The sequence below is a fragment of the Mobula birostris genome, chromosome 3, assembly GCF_030028105.1.
Source record: "Mobula birostris isolate sMobBir1 chromosome 3, sMobBir1.hap1, whole genome shotgun sequence".
Classification (NCBI taxonomy): domain Eukaryota; kingdom Metazoa; phylum Chordata; class Chondrichthyes; order Myliobatiformes; family Myliobatidae; genus Mobula; species Mobula birostris.
In genome coordinates this window covers 106300073-106326540 of record NC_092372.1, presented here as the reverse complement: position 1 = coordinate 106326540, position 26468 = coordinate 106300073, and the positions used below count along the sequence as shown (strand labels likewise).

General features: G+C 42.2%; 1 protein-coding gene across 2 annotated transcripts in view; it reads right to left on the bottom strand.

Annotated features, from left to right (window-relative positions):
- Nucleotides 1–26468, bottom strand: part of prss12 (serine protease 12) — a 160582-nt gene that overhangs the window by 9343 nt on the left and 124771 nt on the right. For both annotated transcript variants that reach the window (XM_072253175.1, XM_072253176.1), the window contains exon 12: nt 13814–14094. In XM_072253175.1, the coding sequence (XP_072109276.1) occupies nt 13814–14094 (281 nt within the window). The remainder of the gene's footprint in view (nt 1–13813; nt 14095–26468) is intronic.

The following is a 26468-nucleotide window of genomic DNA, read 5'->3' as shown; positions in this document are numbered from 1 at the left end:
GTCAGTACCAGGGTGCTCAAAGCCTGTGCCCCTCAGCTATGTGGAGTACTTCACCATGTATTCAACCTGAGCTTGAGGCTCCGGAAGGTTCCTGTACTGTGGAAAACGTCCTGCCTCGTCCCGGTGCCGAAGACGCCGTGCCCCAGCGGCCTCAATGACTACAGACCGGTAGCATTGACCTCCCACATCATGAAGACCCTGGAGAGACTTGTTCTGGAGCTGCTCCGGCCTATGGTCAGGCCACACTTAGATCCCCTCCAGTTCGCCTACCAGCCCCGATTAGGAGTTGAGGATGCCATCGTCTACCTGCTGAACTGTGTCTACGCCCACCTGGACAAGCCAGCAAGCACTGTGAGGGTAATGTTTTTTGACTTCTCCAGTGCGTTCGACACCATCCGCCCTGCTCTGCTGGGGGAGAAGCTGACAGCGATGCAGGTGGATGCTTCCCTGGTGTCATGGATTCTTGATTACCTGACTGGCAGACCACAGTACGTGTGCTTGCAACACTGTGTGTCCGACAGAGTAATCAGCAGCACTGGGGCTCCACAGGGGACTGTCTTGTCTCCCTTTCTCTTCACCACTTACACCTCGGACTTCAACTACTGCACAGAGTCTTGTCATCTTCAGAAGTTTTCGGATGACTCTGCCATAGTTGGATGTATCAGCAAGGGAGATGAGGTCGAGTACAGGACTACTGTAGGAAACTTTGTCACATGGTGTGAGCAGAATTATCTGCAGCTTAATGTGAAAAAGACTAAGAAGCTGGTAGTAGACCTGAGGAGAGCTAAGGTACCGGTGACCCCTGTTTCCATCCAGGGGGTCAGTGTGGACATGGTGGAGGATAACAAATACCTGGGGATACATATTGACAATAAACTGGACTGGTCAAAGAACACTGAGGCTGTCTACAAGAAGGGTCAGAGCCGTCTCTATTTCCTGAGGAGACTGAGGTCCTTTAACATCTGCCGGACGATGCTGAGGATGTTCTACGAGTCTGTGGTGGCCAGTGCTATCATGTTTGCTGTTGTGTGCTGGGGCAGCAGGCTGAGGGTAGCAGACACCAACAGAATCAACAAACTTATTCGTAAGGCCAGTGATGTTGTGGGGATGGGACTGGACTCTCTCACGGTGGTGTCTGAAAAGAGGATGCTGTCCAAGTTGCACGTCCTCTTGGTCAATGTCTCCCATCCACTACATAATGTACTGGGTGGGTACAGGAGTACATTCAGCCAGAGACTCATTCCACCAAGATGCAACACAGAGCGTCATAGGAAGTCATTCCTGCCTGTGGCCATCAAACTTTACAACTCCTCCCTTGGAGGGTCAGACACCCTGTGCCAATAGGCTGGTCCTGAACTTACTGCATAATTTACTGGCATAATTTACATATTACTATTTAACTATTTATGGTTATATTACTATTTATTATTTACAGTGCAACTGTAACGAAAACCGATTTCCCCCTGGGATCAATAAAGTATGACTATGACTATGACTATAATCGGTTTAAGGTCTTCTTTAGCCTCTCTGCTTCATCAGCACTACCTACTCCCCCACCTATCCTCATATTGTCTGCAAACTTGGCTACAAAGCCATCGATTCTGCCATCCAAATCATTGACATATAACATAGTCCCAACATACTCCTGTGAACACCTCTAGTCAGCAACAGCCAACTGGAAAGCGCTCCCTTTATTCTCACTCTATGACCACAGCCAATCAACCAGCACTTTATCCATGTGAATATATCTCCTGTAATACTATGGGTTCTTTGTTTGTTAAGTAGCCTTACGTGTGGCCCCTTGTCAAAGGCCTTCTGAAAATACAAGCACAGAACATCCACCAATGGAGACTGATGGAGAAGGTGTTGTTGCCAGTCCAAACTGACTGGGTCTGCAAGTAGGGATATTAAGGATCCAATTGCACAAAGAGATATTGAGACCAAGGTCTTGAAGCTTATTGATTAGTTTTGAGGGGTGATAGTATTGAATGCTGAGCTGTAGGCAATAAAGAGCAACTTGATGTTTGCATCTTTGCTGTTCATATTTTCCAGTGAAGAGCCAAAACAGCATTTAGACATGGATAAAAAAGATTAGACCTAACCATCGTTTCTTTGATACCCCTCAGACTAAATTGGCAATTTTGTCCAGACGTTACTATAAATTCTATTCCAGAAGTATATTTGATAATCTAGTTCATACAACTCTTTTACATACCTAATACTTATTAGAGACTGAGCGTGTGCATAATGATTTATGAGTTTTGCAGTACTATGAGTATACACAAGTTCAGAGTGTAAACCAACATTAATGTTAGTCAAAGAGAATGTTCTTTTGCAAGAGTGATTGGAAGTCATGGCATACACTCAGTGACCACTTTAATAGCTACATAAGGTACCTAATAAAGTGACAACTGAGTGGATGTACAAATACATCACTGAATGATTTGAGTATATAGTACATGAGTATATGCTTAATACACGTGTTATCGCAATGTACTTATTAGTGTTTGTATGAATACGTATCCTCTCCAGTTAAATCAGTAACTGTGAAGAAGTATTTGACAAAGTATTGTGCTGACAACATGAAATGGGATGGTGAATTAAGAGGTAAGCAATACCATTGACAATTTGGTCTGACCCATCAGACTAAGAATGCAATGGAGAACAATACCTAAAATGATGATAGTGAATAAAGGGAATAAAATGATGATAGTGTGTTGGATTGAGGCAGGAAACACAAGTATAAACATGTTTGTGGTCCAACTTGAATTTTACACAGGCATGTATTGATCTTCTGACCCCATGCGTCACAAACTTCACCAACCCACTTGCTGATCTAATGTGAATCCCCTTCAACCACCAGCCCCCAACTAACAAACCGACCCAAACTACTAATAATGTGCCCAGAACACCACCTATTCCCAGCAAGCACACTCGAACTCTCCAGTTACCCATCAGCACTGACACCTCCATTCTGGTTATAAACTTTCTGGCCTTCACTTCTCTATGAAATCCTGGACACAACCGTGACTCAGACATTAAACATTATATGATAAATCATAATGCAGTATGCCATCAACGTATGTCTGTAATTTGTCCAACTTCACACCAATATACCTTATTGAACCAATGAAATGCCTCTAGCTCTGGGTAGCAGAGATTTTTATTATGTAACATAGTAAACACCATGGCGACAGCAATTCTTCCCTCCAAAGTAATTCATACAAAATGCTGGGAGAGCTCATCAGGTCCAGCTACATCTATGAAAAGGAATAAAGAATTGAATTTTTTGAGCCAGGACAGGGAAGGAAGGAGAAAGAGGCCAGAATAAGAAGCTGGTGATGGGGGGTGGGGGGAGAAGAGATTACAGGCTAGAAGATGATAGGCAAAACCAGGAGGTGGGGGAGGAAGAATTAAGTGAGAAACTGGGAGGGATAGGTGAAAAAGGTAAAGAGCTGAAGAAGAAGGAATCTGATAGGAGAGGAGAGTAGACCACGGAAAAAAGGGAAGGAGGGGCACCGGGGGAGGTGATAAGCAGGTGAGGAGAAGAGAAGAGGTAATAGGGGGGCCATAGTGGAGATTGGAAGAAGAGGGAAGGGGGTGGGGGTAAATTTATAACCATATAACAATTACAGCACAGAAACAGGCCATCTCGGCCCTTCTAGTCCGTGTGGAACTCTTACTCTCACCCAGTCCCACCGACCTGCACTCAGCCCATAACCCTCCATTCCTTTCCTGTCCATATAGCTGTCCAATTTAACTTTAAACGACAACATTGAACTTGCCTCAACCACTTCTGCTGGAAGCTCATTCCACACAGCTACCACTCTCTGAGTAAAGAAGTTTCCCCTCATGTTACCCCTAAACTTTTGCCCTTTAACTCTCAACTCATGTCCTCTTGTTTGAATCTCCCCCACTCTCTATGGAAAAAGCCTATCCACGTCAACTCTATCTATCCCCCTCATAATTTTAAATACCTCTATCAAGTCCCACCTCAACTTTTACGTTCCAAAGAATAAAGACCCAACTTGTTCAACCCTTCTCTGTAACTTAGGTGACGAAACCCAGGTAATGTTCTAGTAAATCTTCTCTGTACTCTCTCTATTTTGTTGACATCTTTCCTATAAATCGGTGACCAGAACTGTACACAATACTCCAAATTTGGCCTCACTAATGCCTTGTACAATTTCAACATTACATCCCAGCTCCTATACTCAATGCTCTGATTTATAAAAGCCAGCATATCAAAAGCTTTCTTCACCACCCTATCCACATGAGATTCCACCTTCAGGGAACTATGCACCATTATTCCTAGATCCCTCTGTTCTACTGCATTCTTCAATGTCCTACCATTTACCATGTATGTCCTATTTTGATTAGTCCTACCAAAATGTAGCACCTCACATTTATCAGCATTAACTCCATCTGCCATCTTCCAGCCCACTCTTCTAACTGGCCTAAATCTCTCTGCAAGCTTTGAAAACCTACTTCATTATCCACAACTCCACCTATCTTAGTATCATCTGCATACTCACTCATCTAATTTACCACCCCATCATCTAGATCATTAATGTATATGACAAACAACAATGGACCCAGTACAGATCCCTAAGGCACACCACTAGTCACCGGCCTCCAATCTGACAAACAGTTATCCACCACTACTCTCTGGCGTCTCCCATCCAGCCACTGCTGAATCCATTTTACTACTTCAATACTAATACCTAACGATTGAACTTTCCTAACTAACCTTCTGTATGGAACCCTGTCAAAGGCCTTACTGAAGTTCATATAGACAACATCCACTGCTTTACCCTTGTCAACTTTCCTAGTAACCTCTTCAAAAAATTCAATAAGATTTGTCAAACATGACCTTCCACGCACAAATCCATGTTGACTGTTCCTAATCAGACCCTGTCTATCCAGATAATTATATATACTATCTCTAAGAGTACTTTCCATCAGTTTACCCACCACTGACGTCAAACTCATAAGCCGATAATTGATAGGTTTACTCTTAGAACCCTTATTAAACAATGGAACAACATGAGCAATAGGCCAATCCTCCGGCACCATCCCCGTTTCCAATGACATTTGAAATATTTCTGTCAGAGCCCCTGCTATTTCCAGACTAACTTCCCTCAATGTCCTAGGGATTATCCTGTCAGGACCCGGAGATTTATCCACTTTTATATTCCTTAAAAGCGCCGGTACGTCCTCTTCTTTAATCATCATAGTTCCATAACTTCCCTACCTGTTTCCCTTATCTTACATAATTTAATATCCTTCCCCTTTAAGTTGAAGTTTACTTGAAGTTAGAGAAAATGATTTTCATGCCAGCAAGTTAGAGGCTACCAGATGAAATATGGTGTTGCTCCTCCAACCTGAGAGTAGCCTCATTGTGGCAGTAGAGGAGGGCATAGACCAACATGTCAGAATGGGAATAGTGACTGGAACTTGAATGGTTGGCCACTGGGAAATCCTGCATTTTGTGGACGAAGTGAAGATGCTTGACAAAGCAGTCCCCCAATCTCTGTCAGGTCTCAACGATGTAGAGGAGGTCACATCAGGATCACTGAATACAGTAGATGACCCTAACAGACTTGCAGGTAAATTGTTCCCTCATCTGGAAGGACTGCTTAGCGCCCTGAATGGAGGTGAGGGAGGAGGTGAAAGGGCAGGTGTAGAACTTCATCCGCTTGCAGGGATAATTGCCGGGAGGGAGATTTATGGGGAGGGACGCATGGACAAGGGCATCACAGAGAGAGCGATCCCTGCGGATAGTGGATTGCGGGGTAGAGGTAAAGATGTTTTTGTCGGTAGGATCCCATTGAAGATGGTGGATGTTTTGCAGAATAATGTACTGGATGCAGATGCTCATGGGGTGGAGGTTAGGACAAGAGTAACTCTATTCCTGTGAAGCTGGAGGGAAGATAGGGTAAGGACAGATGTCCGGGAAATGGAGCAGAAGTGGGGAGCATCCTCCTGCCAATTTACTTCTAGAGCAGGTAAAATGGGAAGAGGCTGAAAGTTCCATGATTGAATGCTAAATTATAGTTTTGTGCAACTATGTACATGAGTGGTCATCTATTAACTTCAGCATCATTGTCAATTGGAAGGGGTAATTTGGTTGGTGTTTCACATTTAAATACACCATGTATACATTGGGAACAAGTAACAGGAGCTCTCAGGTGCAGATGAACTTGGTAACAGTCATAATTTTCTGCTCATTAAATTCCCAACATGTGCTACTGATTCATGGGTTTCTCTGCATCAAATGATCACCCCAGAGTTTAGCCTAAGAATTTCACTTTACTAATGGTGCAGAACTTCTTACCAGGTAGAGATTTGCAATGAAGTTGGAGGAAATTTTAGAAAATTAAGACTGTGAACATCAACTTTTAAAAAAGATGCCAAAACTGCACTCCTTCAATAATCCATTTTGTCCCACATTAATATTAATTCAATGCATCGTTTTCAATATCTATTGTCAAGTTCTGTTTTCTAGAAGATATCAAATGAAGCATGGCAATTGGATAAATTGGGAATCTGTTTACACCATGTTCTAAAGCTCTTTAGATGAAACACTTCAGGGAAGTTAGTGAGTGAGTCAATTAAATATCACTCCAGTGAAATCACCAGCAACGCTGTCAAGTTACCCTGTCTCAGATCTGAACAGTTAAACAGGGGTACGATTTTAAAGAGGTACTCCGGTAATTTTATCCATATAATTAAACAATATTGATTGATCAATTAGCCATTGAAGTGATTATCCTGTGCAACAGAAGAAGCAATTACCAAAATTCTCTTTGTCTATCATTATTTATAGTGTTACAGATTTCAGTCACGAAGATGTCATTTGGCCCATCCTGCCTCTGCCAGCCATTTAAAAAAGCTGTTCAGAGCTAGGCTGTTCATGCTTCTCTAGAAGTCCGTCTTGTTCCCGTTCATAGGTTGCCATCATCTGCTTCTATTATCCTTCTAAATTGTGCATTCCGGGTCATTGCTGATGTCCGGAGCTAAGTGGTTTCTTTTCTCAGGCATATGCTGACCTCCACTGATGTTAGCAAGAATGTTGCCATTGAATAAAGTAGTATTAGTGAAGAGGAAACAATTGGACCTTCATTTAATAACTAGAATTTAGTTTCCTTTTAAAGCCATTCAATTTGACCTCATTTTATCCTCTGCTTTGATTTTATGTGATTATTTTTATTTATTTATTTATATTAAAAGGAGCTCAGACCAGCGACTAACCTGGACATCGGAAGTTTTGGAAGGAGGGGATTTCACTGCCTGAGTAAAAAAGGAAGCAGTGGGTCATTTCAGAGTAAAAGAGCTTTGACTAGTGACCAATCGGCATTTAGGACCAATAGGCAAGAGCAATTTAAAGGAGGACATGGGCAAGCACAGCAGCCATCATCACTGTGACCGTCATCTGTATGGACAGAGTTGAGGCTTTAGCTCTTAGAGGCTTCAGTCAGAGAAAGCAAAAGAAAAGGAAAGAGCGAGATTAAGTTTTTTTTTCCTTCCCTTAATATCTGCTCGGCTGGGACAGTAGAGATGGCAGGCAGGATAGTGGAATGCTCCCCCTTGCAGGATGTGGGAAGGCAGGCAGACCTCAAGTGTCCCTGACAACTACAACTGCAAGAAGTGCATCCAGTTGCAGCTTCTAACAATCTGTGTTAAGGAGTTGGAGTTGGAACTGGATGAACTCTGGATCATTTGGGAGGCTAAGGGGGTGATAGGACATATAGAGAGGTAGTTACACTCCAGGTGGAGGACACAGGAAACTGGGTGACAGTCAGGAAGGGGAAAGGGGTTAAGAAGGCAGTACAGAGCCGTCCCTCCATAAAACAAGTATACCACTGTTGGGAGGGTTGACCTGACACAGGAAAGTCACAGCCACAGTCTGGCTCTGTGACTCAGAAGTGAAGGGGTGGGGGGGAAGAAGAGGTACACTGTGGTGATAGAGAATTTGTTAGTTAGGAGAATGGACAGAAGGTTCTTTGGCGAGAACAAAATTCCCTGATGGAAAGATACCTCCCGGGTGCCAGGGTCTGTGATATTTCAGATCGAATCCTCAGCCTTTTTAAGTGGGAGGGTGAACAGCCGGAAGTTGTGGTCCATGTGGGTACCAATGACATGGGTAGGATGAATGATGAGGTTCTGCAAAGGAAGTTCAGGGAGTTATGTGCTAAGTTAAGGGCAGGACCTTCAGGCTTGTGATCTCAGAATTACTAACCGTGCCATGTGCTAGTGAGGCCAGAACTAGGAAGACTACACACTTTAATACATGGCTAAGAAGTTGGTGTAGGAGGGAGGGCATAAGATTTTTGCATCATTGAGCTCTCTTCCAGGAAATGTCAGAACTGTTTGAAAGGAATGGTTTGCACCTGAACTGGAGGGGAACTAATATCCTAGTGGGAAGGTTTGTTAATGCTGCACAGTGGGATTTAAACTAGAGTTGCGGGGTGGGGGGAATGGGAACCAGAATACCAGAACAATTAGTGGAGAGTTGCGGAGAGGATTTTGCTAACACCTCAGACAAAGCTAGGAATCAAAAAGTTGAGCATGGTGTGACTAGTGTCCTGAGCTATATTTCAATGCAAGTATATTTCAACGCAATATATTTCAATGCAAGTATATTTCAATGCAATATATTTCAACACAAGTATATTTCAACAGAAGTGTATTTCAACACAAGTATATTTCAATGCAAGAAGTCTTGTAGGAAAGGCCGGTGATGGTGCTGAAGATGACTTAGCTGGTTTACAAGCAGAGGCATGATGTAGTGAGTGGAGGCCATAGAAGGGGTAAAATTGCAGTCAGCAGGATGAGTTGCAATGTAAAAGACGGGAAAAATCGAAAACAGTGAACGCAGGACTGAAGGTGTTGTATCTGAATGCACACAGTATACGGAATAAGGTAGATGAACTTGTACCACAGTTGTAGATTGGCATGTATGATGTTGTAGGAATCACTGAATCGTGGATGAAAGAAGATTATAGCTGGGATCTGAATATCTAAGCATACACATTGTATCAAAAGGATAGGCTGGAAGGCAAAGGGAGTGGAGTTTCTCTGTTGGTAAAAAAAGATATCAGATCATTAGAAAGAGGTGACATCGGAAGGTATTGAATCATTGTGGATAGAGCTAAGGAACTGCAAGGGTAAAAAAACACTGATAGGAGTTGTATAAAGACACCCAGACAGTAGTAAGGATGTGGTCTACAAATTTCAACAGGAGATGGAAAATGCATGTCAAAAGGGTAATGTTACAATGGTTATGGGGCATTTTAATATGCAGGTTGATTGGAAAAATCAGCTTGATGCTGGATTCCTGGGTGGTGAGGGTGATGCAACTTCTAGAGTGCTTTATGAGCTGGCTTTTCAGAGCTGCTCATGGTTGAGCCCACTAAGGGATCAGTTATATAGTATTGGGTGTTGTGCAATGAACCAGAATTGATGAGAGAGCTTAAGGTAAAAGAGCCCTTAGGGGAAAGTGATCATAATATGATTGATTTCACCCTGAAATCTGGGAAGGAGAAGCTAAAGTCGGATGGATTAGTATTACAGTGGAGAAAAGGGAATTACAGAGGCTTTACAGAGGAGTTGGCCAGAAAAGAACACTGGCAGGGATGATCGCAAAGCAGCAATGGCTGGAATTTTTGGAAGCAATTTATAAGGCACAGGCTATATACATCTCAAAGAGGAAGGAGTGTTCTAAAGGCAAGATGAGTCAACCATGGCTAACAAGAGAATCAAAGCTAACATAAAAGCCAAAGAGAGCATATAATAGAGCAAAAATTAGTAGGAAGTTGAGGATTGAGAAGCTTTTAAAACCAACATAAGGCAACTAAACAATCATTAAGGTAAAGATGGAACACAGAAGCAAGCTAGCCAATAATATTAAAGAGAATACCAAAAGTTTCTTCAGATACATAAAGTGTAAAAAAGAGTTGAGAGTGGATATCTGACCACTGGAAAACGATGCAGAAGAGGTAGTAATGGGGACAAGGAAATAGTAGATGAACTGAATAAGTATTTTGCATCAGTCTTCACTGTGGAAGAACTCGCAGTATGGCGAAAATTCCAGGTGACAGGGGTCGTGAAGTGTGTGATGTTACCATTACCAGGGAGAACAGTCTTGGGAAACTGAAAGGTCTGAAGGTAGATAAGTTAGCTAGATCAGATGATGTACACCCTAGGGTTCTGGAAGAGGTGGCTGAAGAGATCATGGAGGCATTAGTAATGATCTTTCAAGAATCACTATATTCTCAAATGGTTCCGGAAGTCTGGAAAATTGCAAATGTCACTTCACTCTTCAAGAAGGGAGAGAGACAGAAGAAAGGAAACTATAGGCTAGTAATTTTGACCTCAGTGGTTGGGAAGATGTTGGAATCAATCATTAAATATAAGGTCTCGGAGTATTTGGAGGCTTATGATAAAATAGACCGTAGTCAGCTTGGTTTCCTCAAGGGAAGATCTTGATCGCTAAATCTGTTGGAATTCTTTGAAGAAGTAACAAGCAGGACAAGCAAAGGAGAATCAGTTGATGCTGTGTACTTGGATTTTTAGAAGGCTTTTGACAAGGTGCCACACATGAGGCCGTGTAACCAGCTATGAGCCTATGGTATTACAGGAAAGACTCTCATATGGATAAAGCAGTGGCTGATTGGCAGCAGGTAAAGAATGGGAATAAAGAGAGCATTTTCTGGTTGGTTGTCAGTAACTAAAAGACCATAAGACCATAAGACAAAGGAGCAGAAGTCAGCCATTCGGCCCATCGAGTCTGCTCCACCATTTTATCATGAGCTGATCCATTCTCCCATTTAGTCCCACTCCCCTGCCTTCTCACCATAACCTTTGATGCCCTGGCTACTTGGATACCTATCAATCTCTGCCTTAAATGCACCCAATGACTTGGCCTCCACTGCTGCCCGTGGCAACAAATTCCATAATTTCTATGTAACTAGTGGTGTTTCACAGGGGTCTGTTTCGGGACTGACTATTTTTACGTTTTATATATATATCAATTATTTGGATGATGAAATTGATGGCTTTGTTGCAAAGTTAGCTAACAATGTGAAGAAAGGTGGAAGGGTAGGTAGTTTTGAGGGAGTAGAGGGGCTACAGAAGGACTTGGACAGATTAGGAGAATGGGCAAAACAAGTGGGAGTTTGAATACAGTGTCGGGAAGTGTACGGTCATGTGCTTTGGTGGAAGAAATGATAGAGTTGACTGTTTTCTAAATGGACAAAAAATGCAATGAACTGAAATGCAAAGTGACTTGGGAGTCCTTGTGCAGGATTCCCTGAAAGTTAATTTGCAGGTTGAGTCTGTGGTGAGGAAGGAATATGCAATGTAGCATTCATTTCAGGAGGCCTAGAATATAAAAGCAAAGATGTCATGTTAAGACTTTATAAAGCCCTTGTGAGGCCTCACTTGGAGTATTATGAGCAGTTGTGGGCCTCTTATCTTAGAAAAGATGTTCTGAAACTGGAGGTGGTTCAAAGGAGGTTCTCAAAAATGATAATAGGATGGAATAGCTTGTCATATGAAGAGCGTTTGATGGCTCTGAGCCTGTATTCACTGGAATTCAGAAAAATGAGGGTTGACCACATTGACAACCTGTTGAATGTTGAAAGGCCTCTATATAGTGGATGTGGAGAGCACAGAATCTTTATTACATTTAGGGTTGGTTAGAAAAATGGGAATAGAGCTCAGAAATCTAAGGATTAGCAACTCTGATGTTGACTAGAAGATGAAATTATAGCGCAATATAATTATAATAAATAGCTTATATTACAAATGTGGACATAAAATGAATAATTCTAACCATCAATGTTATGTAGTTATGTATAAGTAGGTAATTTCCAAATCCAATCATATCTCATCTCCAATCTATCCACTTGCGCAATTCTAATAAAGCTGAGTCAAGGGGTACACTTAATATAAGGTGTCAGATATAAAATTACCCCTCCGCTCACTCACTCTTCACTCTCTTCTTCACTTGGATTAAATATCAGATTTAGATTGATAAGAAAAATGTTAACAACAACACTTATATCAATATAGTTACTGCAACAGAGTAAAACTTTGAAGGTAGCGTATTCTGACAAAAAGTGATATGTTGGGCTGGTGGATTCACTGCTGTTTACAATGCTACTGGCATAAGACATAGGAGTATAATTAGGTAATTTGGCTCATTGAGTCTGATCCGCTATTTCATCATGTCAGATCAATTTCCTTTCCAATCCCAATCTTCTGCCTTCTTCCTGTATCGCTTTGTGACATGTCACATAATGTTCCAGATTTTAACATGACAGCTGCCCACCAAAGAGTCTGAAGTCCAAGCAAGAACTCTGATAGGGGCAGGTTCATAACAAAAAATAAAAGATAAATGAAGTACCTGGTGATTAATGTTTCTATATCCACAGACCTCACCTGAAACTTTATGTTGATTTTACTGTCATTGACTAGCCAATGGGTGCTAACTAAAAATGCTGTCATTCATCATGGGCCAGGTCTCTAAGTGACCCTGGAAAATAAAAGCTCCCACTCACTCCTTTATCATGTTTGAGTTGGACAGGGTGCCTGCCCTATCCCATAACAGCCAGTTATTAGATTTCACAGCTAGGTAATGAACTAACTACTGGAAGCTCCAAGAGACTCTACTGGAAGTCACAGTGGAGTCCATTAGAGTTGCCAGAGATCTCCAGCTCTAGTAGTTTTAATTTACTCTCAGTAGGTTGAATCGAGTAAGAATCATAAACTAGTTTCAGGGCACAGGACAGGAGATTCAAAGGGGATTTGAACAGGACCACTATCACCTAGAGAGTGGTGAGTACCTGGAATGCACTTCTAGAGAGTGTGGTGGAAACAGAGTTGCTGACAGCAGTGAAGAGCTCCCTAGTTGAACACTTAAATCAGCTGGGCATTAAAGGATTAAACAAGCTACTGGTGGATGAAGCAGCAGCTGTGGGGGTGGAGGGAGAGAGGAAAGGATCACCAGTGCTTTATGCTGATACTCTGCATTAGGACTGAAAGCGGAAAGGGAAGATAGTATAAAGGTGAGAGGGGCGAGAAGTGAAACAGGGGCCAGTAGGTGAAAGGTGAACCAATAAGGGGTGAAGGATGAGTGACAGATGGAGACAGATGGGGGAGAAGGTAGAAGGGCCAAGTGTTGGAAGGGATGGGATTAACACAGTTGGAATGCCCATTGGTGTAGATGTTGTGGGATTGCTGGACTATTTCCATGCTCTATAACTCTATGACTCTGTGTCTTTGAACTTAGTGTTGTCACCACAAGTGAGTAGTAATTTGTGGCTTAAAACACAAAGCAAGAAAAAGAAAGGTAAATATCAATAACATGCTGCATTATGTCATAGTGTTTAACTATCCGAATACGGGGTCATATGATTCGGAGCACAATCTGCATCTGATCAATGGATTCAAGAAGATAAAATAAATCAAAAAATCATGATAACCCTAGTGATTCACTTACGGTCTATTTGAACACTCAAATTTCTGTCAGTGGCTATGAAGCCTCCCAATGAATGGTAACAATGATTCTTTATAGTGCCAGATTAATTTATTATGATGCTTTAAATTAATGCATAAATAATTTAACAAATGCTCAAATATTTAAATACACCATTTTATCAACCATGAGGAAAAATTATACTAAATTTTGGATATTACATTTGGGTACTAACCAAGATCTAGAATTATTTAGCTTCAAAGAATGATAGCTACACTTTACTCTCCTTAGCTGTATATTGGGATATTAGTTCACAGTATTCATTATTACCTGTGTCACCCCATCCGGTAATGTAGCAGTTTGAGCTGCTTCTGTGTATACGTTCTCTCCTGTGTGGCAAACATGCTGGAAGGACATGGGCATTAAATTTGATGCAACGTTCCTGGTCTCCTTCAAGCTTTACCAATGCAATGTCATAGTCATTATCATCAGGCTTATAGTCTTTGTGGATGACAATGCTCTGCACTTCAAGATTCTCCTCATATTCCTCAGATACTAATGTGTGGTAATCACCAACACGCACAACATAGTTCTTTGTGCTGTTGCCATACCTATCAAAGAGAAGGAATAAATTTAAGAAGGAAGTTTTATTTAATAGAACACACAGCATAAAAGAGCTCCAATTTAATGAATTACAATGACCTAGAGTTCATTTGATTAAAAGCATAATGGCCTGCGTTAAATGTTTGCTTCAATTGATTGAACTTTGGAATCAGAGTACAACACTCTTGACATTACTAGCTGGTGCATTCAAAGTCACTGATCAGCAACAAATTTCTAGGCATAATGGAGTATGACAGTGGGAAAGAAAACCACTGTGCTGTGTTTGTTAAGTGAACCACTTAGGAGAGTATTACTGAATCAAGATAAGAGAAAATAAAAAAGTGTAGAGCAAAAATTGATTGATAAAAGATGCTTGCTGTTCACTATATATAACAAAAGTATACATTTGAATGAAATATATAATTATAGTTTTGTTTAACTATCAAACAGCAAAAATCGACATCCCTGGCTCTCTAATGTCAATGATCCTTTTTAATATTTGATGGGAAATCGGAATGATCCTTACATCCTTCAGTAGTTAAATATCAGATGAAACTAAGTTAGAATATCAAAGAAAATATAGGTTTTAACACGTCTTTAAAGTTAGCATCTTTGACATAATAGTGTACAAAAGGGCAGCATGCAAAATAATTATCATTTTCGCTTTTGATGACAAGATTTTTTTCCATTTTAAAGACAGAGAAGCTATTGGAATTTGTACTAGAAAATTGACAGTAACTTTGGAATTTCTGTGCAAGTGCAGTTTAACATTGATATCCCAAAGATTTAAATTGGTAGATAGGCAAACTGGGTTATTATTGTTACATGTACCGAGGTACAATGTGAAACTTCTCCTGAAAACCATTCATAAAGATTAATTCATCACTACAGAGTAATAATGAAGAATAACATGACAAATGCAGAATAAAATATTACTGTTGCAGCAAAAGTGTAGTTCAGGTAGTCAGCATGGTGCAAGGTCATAAGGAGATAGCTAGTGAAGTCATGGGTCCACTTCATTGTACTAGGGAACTGTTCAATAGTCTTATAATACCAGGATAGGAGCTGTCTTTGTGCTTGGCGGTCTGTGCTTTCAAACTTTTGTTTCTTTTACAGGATGAGAGGAGGGAGAAGAGAGAAGGTCCAGTGTGGATGGGATCATTGATAATGTTAGCTGCTTTTCAAGGCAGCAAGAAATGTTGACAGAGTCCACATAGAGGAGCTGGGTTCTGTATTATGCTGAGCTGTGTCGACATCTCCTTGCAGTTCTTTGCGGCAATGAGAACAGCAGATGCCATATGGAAGATGAGCGGAATGAGAGGTGTCCTGATAGAGGTGTATAAGATGATGAGAGGCATTGATTGTGTGGAGAGCCAGAGGCTTTTTCCCAGGGCTGAAATGGCGAATACAAGGGGGCATAGTTTTAAGGTGCTTGGAAGTAGGTTCAGAGGGGATGTCAGGGGTAAGTTTTTCACAGAGTGGTGGGTGCGTGGAATGCACTGCCAGCAAAGGTGGTAGAGGTGGATACAATAGAGTCTTTTAGTCGACACTTAGATAGGTACATAGAGCTTAGAAAAATAGAGGGCTATGCGGTAGGAAAATTCTAGGCAGTTTCTAGAATAGGTTACATGGTCAGCACAACATTGTGGGCCGAAAGGCCTGTAATGTGCTGTAGATTTCTATGTTCTTGGTTCAATTAAGCCATTATGCACCTGAATAGGATGTTTTCTATGGTGTATCAATAAAATTGGTGAGGGTCAAAGAGGACAAGCCAAATGTCTACAGCATCTTGAGGAGATAGAAGTATTGTGTGAGCTTTCTGGCCATGATTCATGTCAATTACTTTGCTTATATTACTCTGCATTCTCCATCATCATTATAAAGGAAAATCAGTTGAGTTGACACAAATTTCTCATACTTGTTGACTAATTGTGGTGCTGAATATTCTGAAATACTTCTCTGAAATAATCTGAACACAAAATTTTGTTGAGCAAAATCAAAATAAAATTCTAATGGCATAGCAAGCCATTAAAGAGGTTTGGCACCTCAATAGGGTGGCGAGGCTTGTAGTTCCTGAGATCTCAAGAGCGGTGCCATCTGGAGTTTAGTCATCTGGCACTTAGCTCCTGGTGGTAAGGTCAAGTGTAAGGGTCCAGGTAAAGAGCAGTTCAACCAAGACCTCAGCAGTGGAGCTAGTGTAAGATGATGACACATCACAATGGCAGTGATAGTGGAGGAAGGCTTCAGCAGTGTAAAGGTCCCCAGAAGTTTTGCACTCCATGTCACTGGACCCTGACCCTGATTTGTGAAGGACCATGTGGTGGTTGCCCATACATCAGCCTCTTCATGCAGAAGAAATTATAGGCCAGTTAGCTTGACTTCAGTAGTTGGGAAGACATTATTATTAAGGATGAAGATTCGGGGTACTTAGAGGCACATGATAAAATAGACCTGAGACAGCATGGTTTTCTTCAGAGGAACTCTTGTCTGACAAATCTGTTGGAATTCTTTGAGGAAATAAATGCAGGGTAGACAAAGGAGAGTCAATTGATGTTGCTTATTTGGATTTTCAGAAGTCTTTTGACAAAGTACTGCATTTGAGGCTGCTTAACAAAATAAGAGCCCATGGTATTACAGGACAGGCACAAGAATGCATAGAAGATTGGCTGACTGGCAGGAGGCAAAGAGTGGGAATAAAAGGGGCCTTTTCTGGATGGTTGCCTGTGACTAGTGGTGTTGTATGAGGCGTGGTGTTGCACAGGGGTTGGTGTTGCTCGGGGGTTGGTATTGGGACCGCTTCTTTTCACAATGTATATCAATGATTTGGATGAAGGAATTGATGGCTTTGTAGCCAAGTTTGTGGATGATTTGTAGATAGGTGAAAGGGCAGGTAGTGTTGAGGAAGCAGGGAGTCTGCAGATGGTCTTCAGATTGGGGGCAATGGGCAAAGAAGTGGCAGATTAAATATAATCTAGGAATGGGCACGGTCATGGCTTTGGCAGAAGGAATAAAGGCATAGACTATTTTCTAAATAGAGAAGAAATTCAAAAATCAGTGGTGTCAAGGGGCTTGGGAGTTCTCATGCAAGTTTCCCTAAAGATAAACTTCCAGGTTGAGTTGGCAAATGCAATGTTAGGACTAGAATGGAAAAGCTATTGTAGTTCACATTCTACTGTATTTTGCACCAAAATGTAAAATACTTGAGAGGACTAGAATACGAAGGTTAGGATGCAACGCTGAGGCTTTATAAGGCATTTGTCAGCCAGCACTTGAAATATTGTGAACAGCTTTGGGCCTCTTATCTAAGAAAGAGTGTGCTGGCATTGTGCTAGATACTCCAGAGGAAGTGCTCAAGAATGATACCAGCAACGAAAGGGTTAACATATGAAGAGAGTCTGATGGCTCTGGGCCTGTACTCGCTGGAGTTTAGAAGAATGGGGGTTGGGGGATCTCATTGAAACTTACCAGATATCAAACTGTCTGGATAGAGTGGATGTGGAGAAGATGTTTCCTAAAGTGGGTGAGTCTAAGCCTCAGAATTGAGGGATGTTCATTTAGGACTTAAATGAGGAAAAATTTATTTAGCCAGAGGGTGGTGAATCTGTGGATTTTTTGTCACAGACGGCTCTGTAGGCCTATTCTTTTGGTATACTTAAGGTGAAAGTTGATAGGTTCTTGATTATTAGGGTGTCAAAGGTTACAGAGGGAAAGCAGGAGAATGGGTTGAAAGGGATAATATATCAGCCATGGTGGACTCAATGGGTTGAATGGCCTAATTCTGCTCCTTGGTCTTATGGTCTAAAATTAAGGCAGCAGGAGTACAATATTAATGATGGGACCATTGGTAGCTTTGAATTTAAATATGCCCATTTTATACAAAATGAAATAGGCCATTTTCTACATAACAAACAGCAAATTACTAGCAGAAGCTGAAACGACATCTTCAGGCAATGACCACTGTGTAAGTTGTCGGTCAATATCAATGTGATATAGGTGCAAAGATTGATGCTGCTATGATGAGAAGTGTAAAATATCTAGAATTAACATCCATTAACAAATAATCACAAAAATATTCTTAAAACTCTTGAAGTATTACTTATGTCCACTTTTTCTTACTTATATTAATGGACTTTTTTTTTAGCCCAAATTAATTCACCTGTTTAATAAGTTTTTGAAGGAAAACTGCCTTCAAGCTGATTTCTCATTTCCAATTTATTCTTTCCACCTAAATACTTAAAAATAGTTCTCAAATAAGTCCAAGTTAGGTCTGTTTAAGCAATTCAATTGGATTTGGTTAATCTTTGATGTGCAAGAACATGTGCACAGGCAGAATGGGTTAGTGAGAGAAAGTGACAGAACTGAAGTTAAGACAGATGAACCTACAATAGCTGAGCTAGCATTGGCCTTGACCTGTTGATAGGTAGGTCAGACTTTGAGGAGTTGAGCATGTTGCTGGATTCTCAAAGGTGTATTGTTAGACATTTTATTCATTTTTGAAGTGTGAACATTGCTAGCAAGATTGCTAGCAAGCTAGCCCATCCCAAGTTACATTTAAGATGGTGATGTGTTGCCTTCCTGAGCTGCTCCAGTGGTTATGGTGAAGGTACTCTGAAAATATGGTCAGGCAGAGAGTTATAGGATTTGTTGGAACCAGTGATAATATATGACTGGTGATATGTTTCCAAGCTTGGATGGTGTACGACTTGGAGAGGAATCTCCAAGTGATGGTGTTCTCTTGCACCTGCTGCCCTGTCTTCTCTTAGCTGCTAGAGGTCAATGGTTTGTGAGAAGCTTTCAGAGTAGCCCTAGGTGAACAATTGCAGGGCATCTTGTAGCTGTGATGCAGTGGTGGTGGAGGAATGAATGGTTAGGTTAGTAGCGAGAATGTTACTCAATTAGGTTGCTTTATTCTGGAAGGTTTTAAGATTCTTGTGTGCTACTGGATGACAGTGGTAAGAAGAGAGTATCTCCTGGGCTGTGATGGTCCCTGATCATGGATGTTGTTTTCCTGCAACAACATTTCATGTAGGAGTGCTCAATTGGTGGAAGGGCTTTACTCGTGTTGGACTGGACCATTTCACTACAGCTTATAGAATTTTCCTTCCAAGAGCATTGATATTTCTAAACCAAGCTATGATGCAACCAGTCAATCTACTCTCCACTACACATCTATAGAAGTTTGTCAAAGTATTAGGTGTTAGGCTGAATCTCTGCAAACTCCTAAGGAAGTAGAGGTGCTGCCATGCTGTTTTCATAATTGCACGTAGTAATAAGGAGAAGACAGCATGTCCCAGATGGTGAGAGCCCTTACTGATGGACACCACCTTCTTGAAGATATCCTCAACCAGTGGGGAGGATTGTGACTGTGATGTAGCTGGCTGAGTCTACAACACTCCTGCAACCCTGTGCATTGCAGCCTCCATGCAAGGTTGCAATTCAACCAGTCAGAGTGCTCCCCTATTGACTTCAATGACACTAAACTACTATGCCACGCCAATGGCCTTTGGGACTGCCTGGTAAAGGAAGCCATGAAATAAAACTAGAGGAAAAGAATTTTAACTAAGACAAAGGTCTCTCTCTAAGTAAGAACTGGAATTCGATTGTAAACAAGGTAGGAGAGCAGAAACCTGATTGGATGAGTACTAACCAATCAGGAGGGATGGACTACAGGAGTACAAATACCTCTGGACTAGACATGCCCGGGCATCATCCCTGATGAAGATGGCAAAGTTTGTCATTAAAACGTCGGTTATAATGGATACCTGTACCCAGCTGGAAGTCCAGGAAGAGTTTAATCATTGACAAGAACAATTACGTCATCTTTTTCATGATACATTCTAAGTAGGGTTTGTTTGGAAAGTGAGGAGTTGTGGAGAGCTAAGCAAAAACAATATCAAAATATGGGTGAAGAGGAAAACAACTTGTTTTATTTTCATTGATGGTTTCTATGTGTCAGTAAAGAAATATGTGCCAAATTATATACAAAGCATTTTTGTTTTATGCATTTGTCCTGCCTTGAAAGCTTCTTCTAGGAGCCTACAACATAAATATAGCTGCTCATCTATAGTAATTTGTTTCCACCACTGTACTCTGTCACTGAAGAAGAGTCAGGAGAGTGAAATTGTGAATTTGCCTTGTGATGAGTGCCTTTTATTAACCTTTACTGAAAAGAAACACGGTGATTTATTAACTACAAAACAGCTCATATCTTGCCATTGCCTAGCTTGAAGGAAGAATTCCCCATTGTTCTTCCATATGTGCACTGTGCATATTTATAATTGTTTTACATTGTGGTTTCTAAAAGGAAATCCGATCACGGCTATCTATTCCTAAAACCTATAATCTATAAAGCACATGTTGCCTGCAATATAATCTAATCAAAGCAGGTATGACTTGCGGAGGGCTACTTCAAGAGCTTTAGAACAATTCCGAGGAGGTTGGAGGCAACTCTGGCAGGCCATTACTTCCTACAAAGTGAAACCCAACATCATGAATGGCAGTAATGGTTCCCTCTCAGATGAGTTCAATGACTTTTATACTCATTTTGAAAGGGAGAATAAAACTACAGCGATGGGCACCCGGCGACCCTGTGATCTCTGTCACGGAGGCTGACATCAGGCTTTCTTCCAGGCAACAGGCCTCGATGGATTACCTGGTAAGACTCTGAAAATCTGCGCTAACCAACTGGTGGGAGTGTTCAAGGACATTTTCAGTCTCACATTGCTACAGTTGGAAGTTGCCACCTACTTCAAAAGAGGAACAATTATACCAGTGCCCAAGAAGAGCAGTCGGAGATGCCTTAATATCGTTCAGTAGCATTCACGTCTACGGTGATGAAGTGCTTTGAGAGGTTGGTCATGGCTAGAATCAACTCATATACCTCAGGAAGAACCTGGACTCACAGCAGTTTGTCTATTCTCACAATAGGTCTACAGCGGACGTGATTTCATTAGCTCTCCACGCAGACTTGGATCACCTGGACAATACAAAAACACATGTCAGGATGTTGTTTATTGACTGCAGCGTTTAGCACCATCAATCCTACAGTCCTGATAGAAAAGCTACAGAACCTGGGGTTCTGTGTTGTTGTTCATCCTTCGTAGTCGAAGATGACCATGGCTTCAAAGTCAAATGGGAGATTGGTGGCTGTGGGTCCGGAGGTGACTGATGAGGCCAATCCGGGCCCTGAAGTCTCGCCCACATGTGGGACACAAGTGGGTGGGTGCTGTCGTGGCAGTGGATGCTGCTCGGGCCTTGTGCACAACACGCTTTCGTTGCGCCTCAATGATGCGCCTGACTTCAGCTGCACGGGCTCCTGTGGTGATCTTGCTGCGCCAAGCTGGACGCTCGAGGGCAAGCATCTCCCACGTGTTGATGTCGACACCCAGGCCTTTGAGGGACGCTTTCAGGCAGTCTTTGTAACGTTTCTTCTGCCCCCCGACTGAGCGCTTGCCCTGACACAGTTCTCCGTACAGCAGCTGCTTAGGCAATCGGCTGTCTGGCATTCTGACCACATGTCCAGCCCACCTGGCTTGGGCTTTCAGCAGGAGGGTGCAGACGCTGCAGAGCCCAGCTCGTTCCAGGATTTCCGTGTCGGGGACTTTGTCCTGCCACCTGATGTGGAGGAGTCTGCGGAGACAGCTCAGGTGAAAGTGGTTGAGCTGTTTGGCGTGTCTGCTGTAGACAGTCCAGGTCTCGCTGGCGTAAAGAAGGGTGGTAAGGACCACTGCACATTGGACCTTCAGCTTGGTGGTAAGGCTGAGTCCTCTCCGCTCCCAGACATTCTCACGGAGTCTCCCAAAGGTGGCGCTGGCTTTGGCAATCCTGTTGTTGACCTCAGCGTCTATATTCACCGCGTGAGAGAGTATGCTGCCCAGGTAGATAAAGTTGTCGACTGCCTGGAGGTTCTGGCCCTTCACCGTGATGCGCGGCTCCTGGTATGGCTATCCTGGGGCAGGCTGGTACATAACTTCGGTCTTTTTGGTGTTGATAGTGAGTCCGAAGTTGTTGCAGGCTTGTGAGAAGCAGTCCATTTCACGCTGCATCTCCTGCTCTGTGCTGGTGTTGAGTGCGCAGTCATCAGCAAACAAGAAGTCTCTGATGACAGTCTCTCGCACCCTTGTAAGGTTGAACAACCTGCCGTCAGTCCTGTACCTGACGTGGATTCCTTCTTCGTAGTTACGGAAGGCATCTGTCAGCATGGCAGAGAATACCATACTGAACAGAGTCGGGGCAAGAACGCAACCTTGTTTGACCCCATCTGTCACTGGGAAGGCCTCCAACCCATCGCCATCATCCAGAACTTTCACCATCATACCGTCGTGGAACTGCCAGACGATTGTGATGAACTTTGTGGGGCAGCCAAACTTCTCCATGATCTTCCACAAGCCTCCTCTGCTGACCGTATCGAAAGGGGTTCTGTACCTCCTCTGCAACTGGATCCTCAAATTCCTAACTGGAAGACCACAATCTATGCAGATTAGAAATTAACATCTCCACCTCGCTGACAATCAACACTGACTTAGGGATGTGTGCTTAGCACACTGCTCTACTCTCTCAACGCCCATGACCGTGTGGCTATGCATAACTTAAATTTTCTGATGATATAAGCATTGTTGGCAGAATCTCAGATGGTGATGAGAGGCCTACAGGAGCGAGATATACCTGCTAGTTGAGGGTGTTGCAGCAACAGCCTTGCACTTGCAGACACACAACACACACATACACAGATACACACCGTGACAGTGCTCTCCAAACAGTGGACCTTACGCCCGTCCCACGGGCGCTACATAGGCCAACCTATCTGGGAGCTTCTTAACCCTCCGAGACCTCCGTACCCCCTCACCTAAATCCTAAAGGCTGGCCTATGTAGCGCCCGTGGGACGGGCATAAGGTCCACTGTTTGGGGAGCACTGTCACTGTGTGTATCTGTGTATGTGTGTGTTGTGTGTCTGCAGGACTGGTTGGCGAGTTATTTAGAAGTCACGAGGACATGACTTTATCTGGTGGGGGGACAGGGTAAGGGGGTTTCGTCTTGTATGTTACTGCGGAGGCTAATTATAATGGCTTCTTTGCTAAGTTATAATCGGGAATGCTTCTATGTTATGTTAAATGCTGAGAAAGTCTCTAGCTGGACACTCGCTTGGGTTAGTACAGATAGCAGGGTGCTATTAACCAATCGGGATAGTTGTTATGCTTTTGGTGTGTCTGAAGATATTGTATGCGCGGGTTTTGGGGCAGAAGGCGGGAGAGCGAGACAGAGGATGGACCAGGTGCTGTGAGTCCGCTAACGGGGTCGGACCCCGAGGAGGGCGTTCGGTGAGAAGAGGAGACAGAGACTGATTCGTGTGGAGCATCTGGTTGACCACCGTTGTTGGTCCCAGGCGGCCGGTCGAGGTGGTCCGAGGGTTCGCAGGGTGAAGAAGAAGGTCCTTGAACTCCAACGGTTTTTGTGCACAAAGAGATTGAACTTTGATAAGTGTGGCGCCTTTTATTTTCCTTTTATATTTTATTCTCTTTTAATTATATAGTTCCAGTAATATCTATAAACCGTAAATCATTTAATCATATCTGGTGTATTGTCTGTTATTTGGGCGGGGTGGGGTACATCACACAGCATCCACACAAACTAATTACCCAGTTTGGCGGGGCCGAGGGCTGTTTCCCTAGATGACAGCGAGCTGAGCGGCCCCGAGGGTGGCCGGGGGGCTACACACTCAACTTCAGTAAGACGAAAGGGCTGATTGTGGACCTCAGAAAGAGTAAGACGCACCTGTCCTCAGACAGGAATCAGAAGTGATGAATGTGAGCAACTTCTAGTTCCTGGGTGTTAATGTCTCTGAAGACCTGAGCTGGTCCAAGCATATCAATGCAGCTATAAAGGAGGCAAGGTAGCGGCGATACTTCATTAGGAGCTTGAGGAGATTTGGTATGTCACCTAAAACACTCAAAAATTTCTACAGATGTACCATGGAGAGCATTCTAACTGGTTGCATCACTGTCTGGTATGGGGATGGGGCTACTGCACAGGAGTTAAGTAAGCTGCAGAGAGTTGTAAACTCAGTCAGCTCCATCATGGGTACTAGCCTCTGTAATATCCAAGACATCTTCAAGAAGCATTGCCTCAAAAAGGTGGTGTCGATCATTAAGGACCCCCACCACCCAGGACATGCCGTCTTCTCATTGGTACCATCAAGAAGGAGATACAGAAGCCGGAAAGCACAAACTCAATGATTTCAGGAACAGCTTCTTCTCCCTTACCATCTGATTTTTGAACTGACATTGAACCCACAAACACTACCTCACTACTTTTTTATTTCTGTTTTTGCTCTACTTATTGAATTTATCTATTTAATATATATATATATTTACTGTAATTCTCAGTTTTTTAATATATTACCATGTATTACATTGTACTGCTGTTGCACAGTTAAGAAATTTCAAAAGATAGGCTGGTGATATTAAAACTGATTCTGATTCTGAACTCAGATAAATTTTAATGTGGACTTTCCTAGGACTAAGTCAGCCAGAAATTCACATACATGTGGAACAATTTATGTCTTTTGCAGAATTAGAGAAAAATAAGATGCATATTTCATATTTTGCATTAAGGAATAACAATTAAAAGAAAGAAGAATATTATTTTTTCATTTGTTAATTGTCATTTTTACTTATATTTTCTTTAACAATGTTTCATTTTTGAGAACAGTTAAAATTGTAGTTGCTTAGTTGTACAACATGAAATAAATGCAATGAACGACTTTGAGAACTCCTTCAGGAGCTCATCAACTAATATGGATTCTTGAAATACGGTTTAGCCTACATTTATTGCATGGAACCATTTTGATAATGAAAATCAAACACATTATAAAGAGCTTTTGGAAACCATTAATGGGTTCAAAAACCATTCAAAAAGCATATTATTGTTCTTTAATGAAGCTGCACTGCAGTTTAGTGTCGAGCATTTGACCCACTGCCCTTGCTTAATTACCTCAACATGATTAGAAATAAATGTCATTGGAAGTAAATGTCATTGCCTAGCATTGTGAATGCTACTTAAAGCTATTGGTGCTGCTGGACATTGGAAGAATCACAGTGGGACACTATCTGGGATACTTTACCAACACTCAATGTCAACAATTAGCTTACATTATTAAACATATAAATAAAAAGCATGTCAACATGAATACAAACATCAACTAATAACAGCTGTGCATTCCTTTAATGCCTATACTGCATGACCTATTTTATTTCTCTTTTGGGATATGGGCATCACTGCCAAAGCGGGTAATTATTGTCCGTCCCTAGTTATCCTCAATAAAGTGGCTTTCTTAAACTACTGCTATCCTGGAGGATCCACTTCCCTAATGCAGTTGGTTGGGGGAGAGGAGTTCATGAATTTAAACAAAGGAAGGGTGACATATTTTGAAGTCAGAATGGTGTGCAATGTAGACAGAACACATTCCCATGCACTTTAAGCCTGCGTCCTTTAAGGTGATAGGAATCATAGGTTTGGGATCTGGTGTTGAACTGACAAAGAAGAGTAATTGCAGTGCATTCTATAAATGGTGCACACTGCATCCATGATATGTTGGCGGGGACAGATATAAAAGTTTGGGTTTCAAATCAGGTAGGCTCTTTGTTCTGTAAAGTGTCAAACTTCTTAAGTGTTGTTGGAGATCAACTTACCTAAGCAACTGGAAATCACAATTACCTGACTTGTACATGGTTAAAAGTCTTTGGGATGTCAAGATGCAGGATACTCAGCTTCTGAACTGCACCTGCAGCCATTATATTTATATGACTGAACAACTGAGTTAGATGCTCATTAATGTAGATGACTCAGGAACACTAATGCTGTTGAATATCATGCTCAGTTGATTAGACTCTCTTGTTGGAGATGGGCATTGCCCATCACTTTGTAGCACGAATATTACTACCCACACATTAGCCCATGCGTGTTTGCTTTTTAGTTCTTGCTGCAGACAAGCATGGAATGGCCTCTCTTGCTAAGGAGTTGCAAATAGAATTGAACACTGTGCAATCAACAGCAATTCCCACCTATGATAATTTCATGGAATAGGTGAAGGTATCTGTACCTATGACCCTATCTCAGAAATGCCTGCTTGGGGCTGGAGTGGTTGACTTGCATCTTCCTTTGCCTGACATAATTTTCTAGCAGCTTAGTCCCAGTGACAGCATGGGACTGGTTGAAGGATGATGACTTTCAGTAGAGAAATTGACACTGTAAGATGGCAATCAGCTACACCTTCGAAGACCCAGCATTGGACTGCATATACCCAACGGGAACTGGAGCAGTCTGTGCTAGTTGACAGATTACACCGTGTCCTGGTAAAGGGGCTGCCATTATGAGAGTGGACAG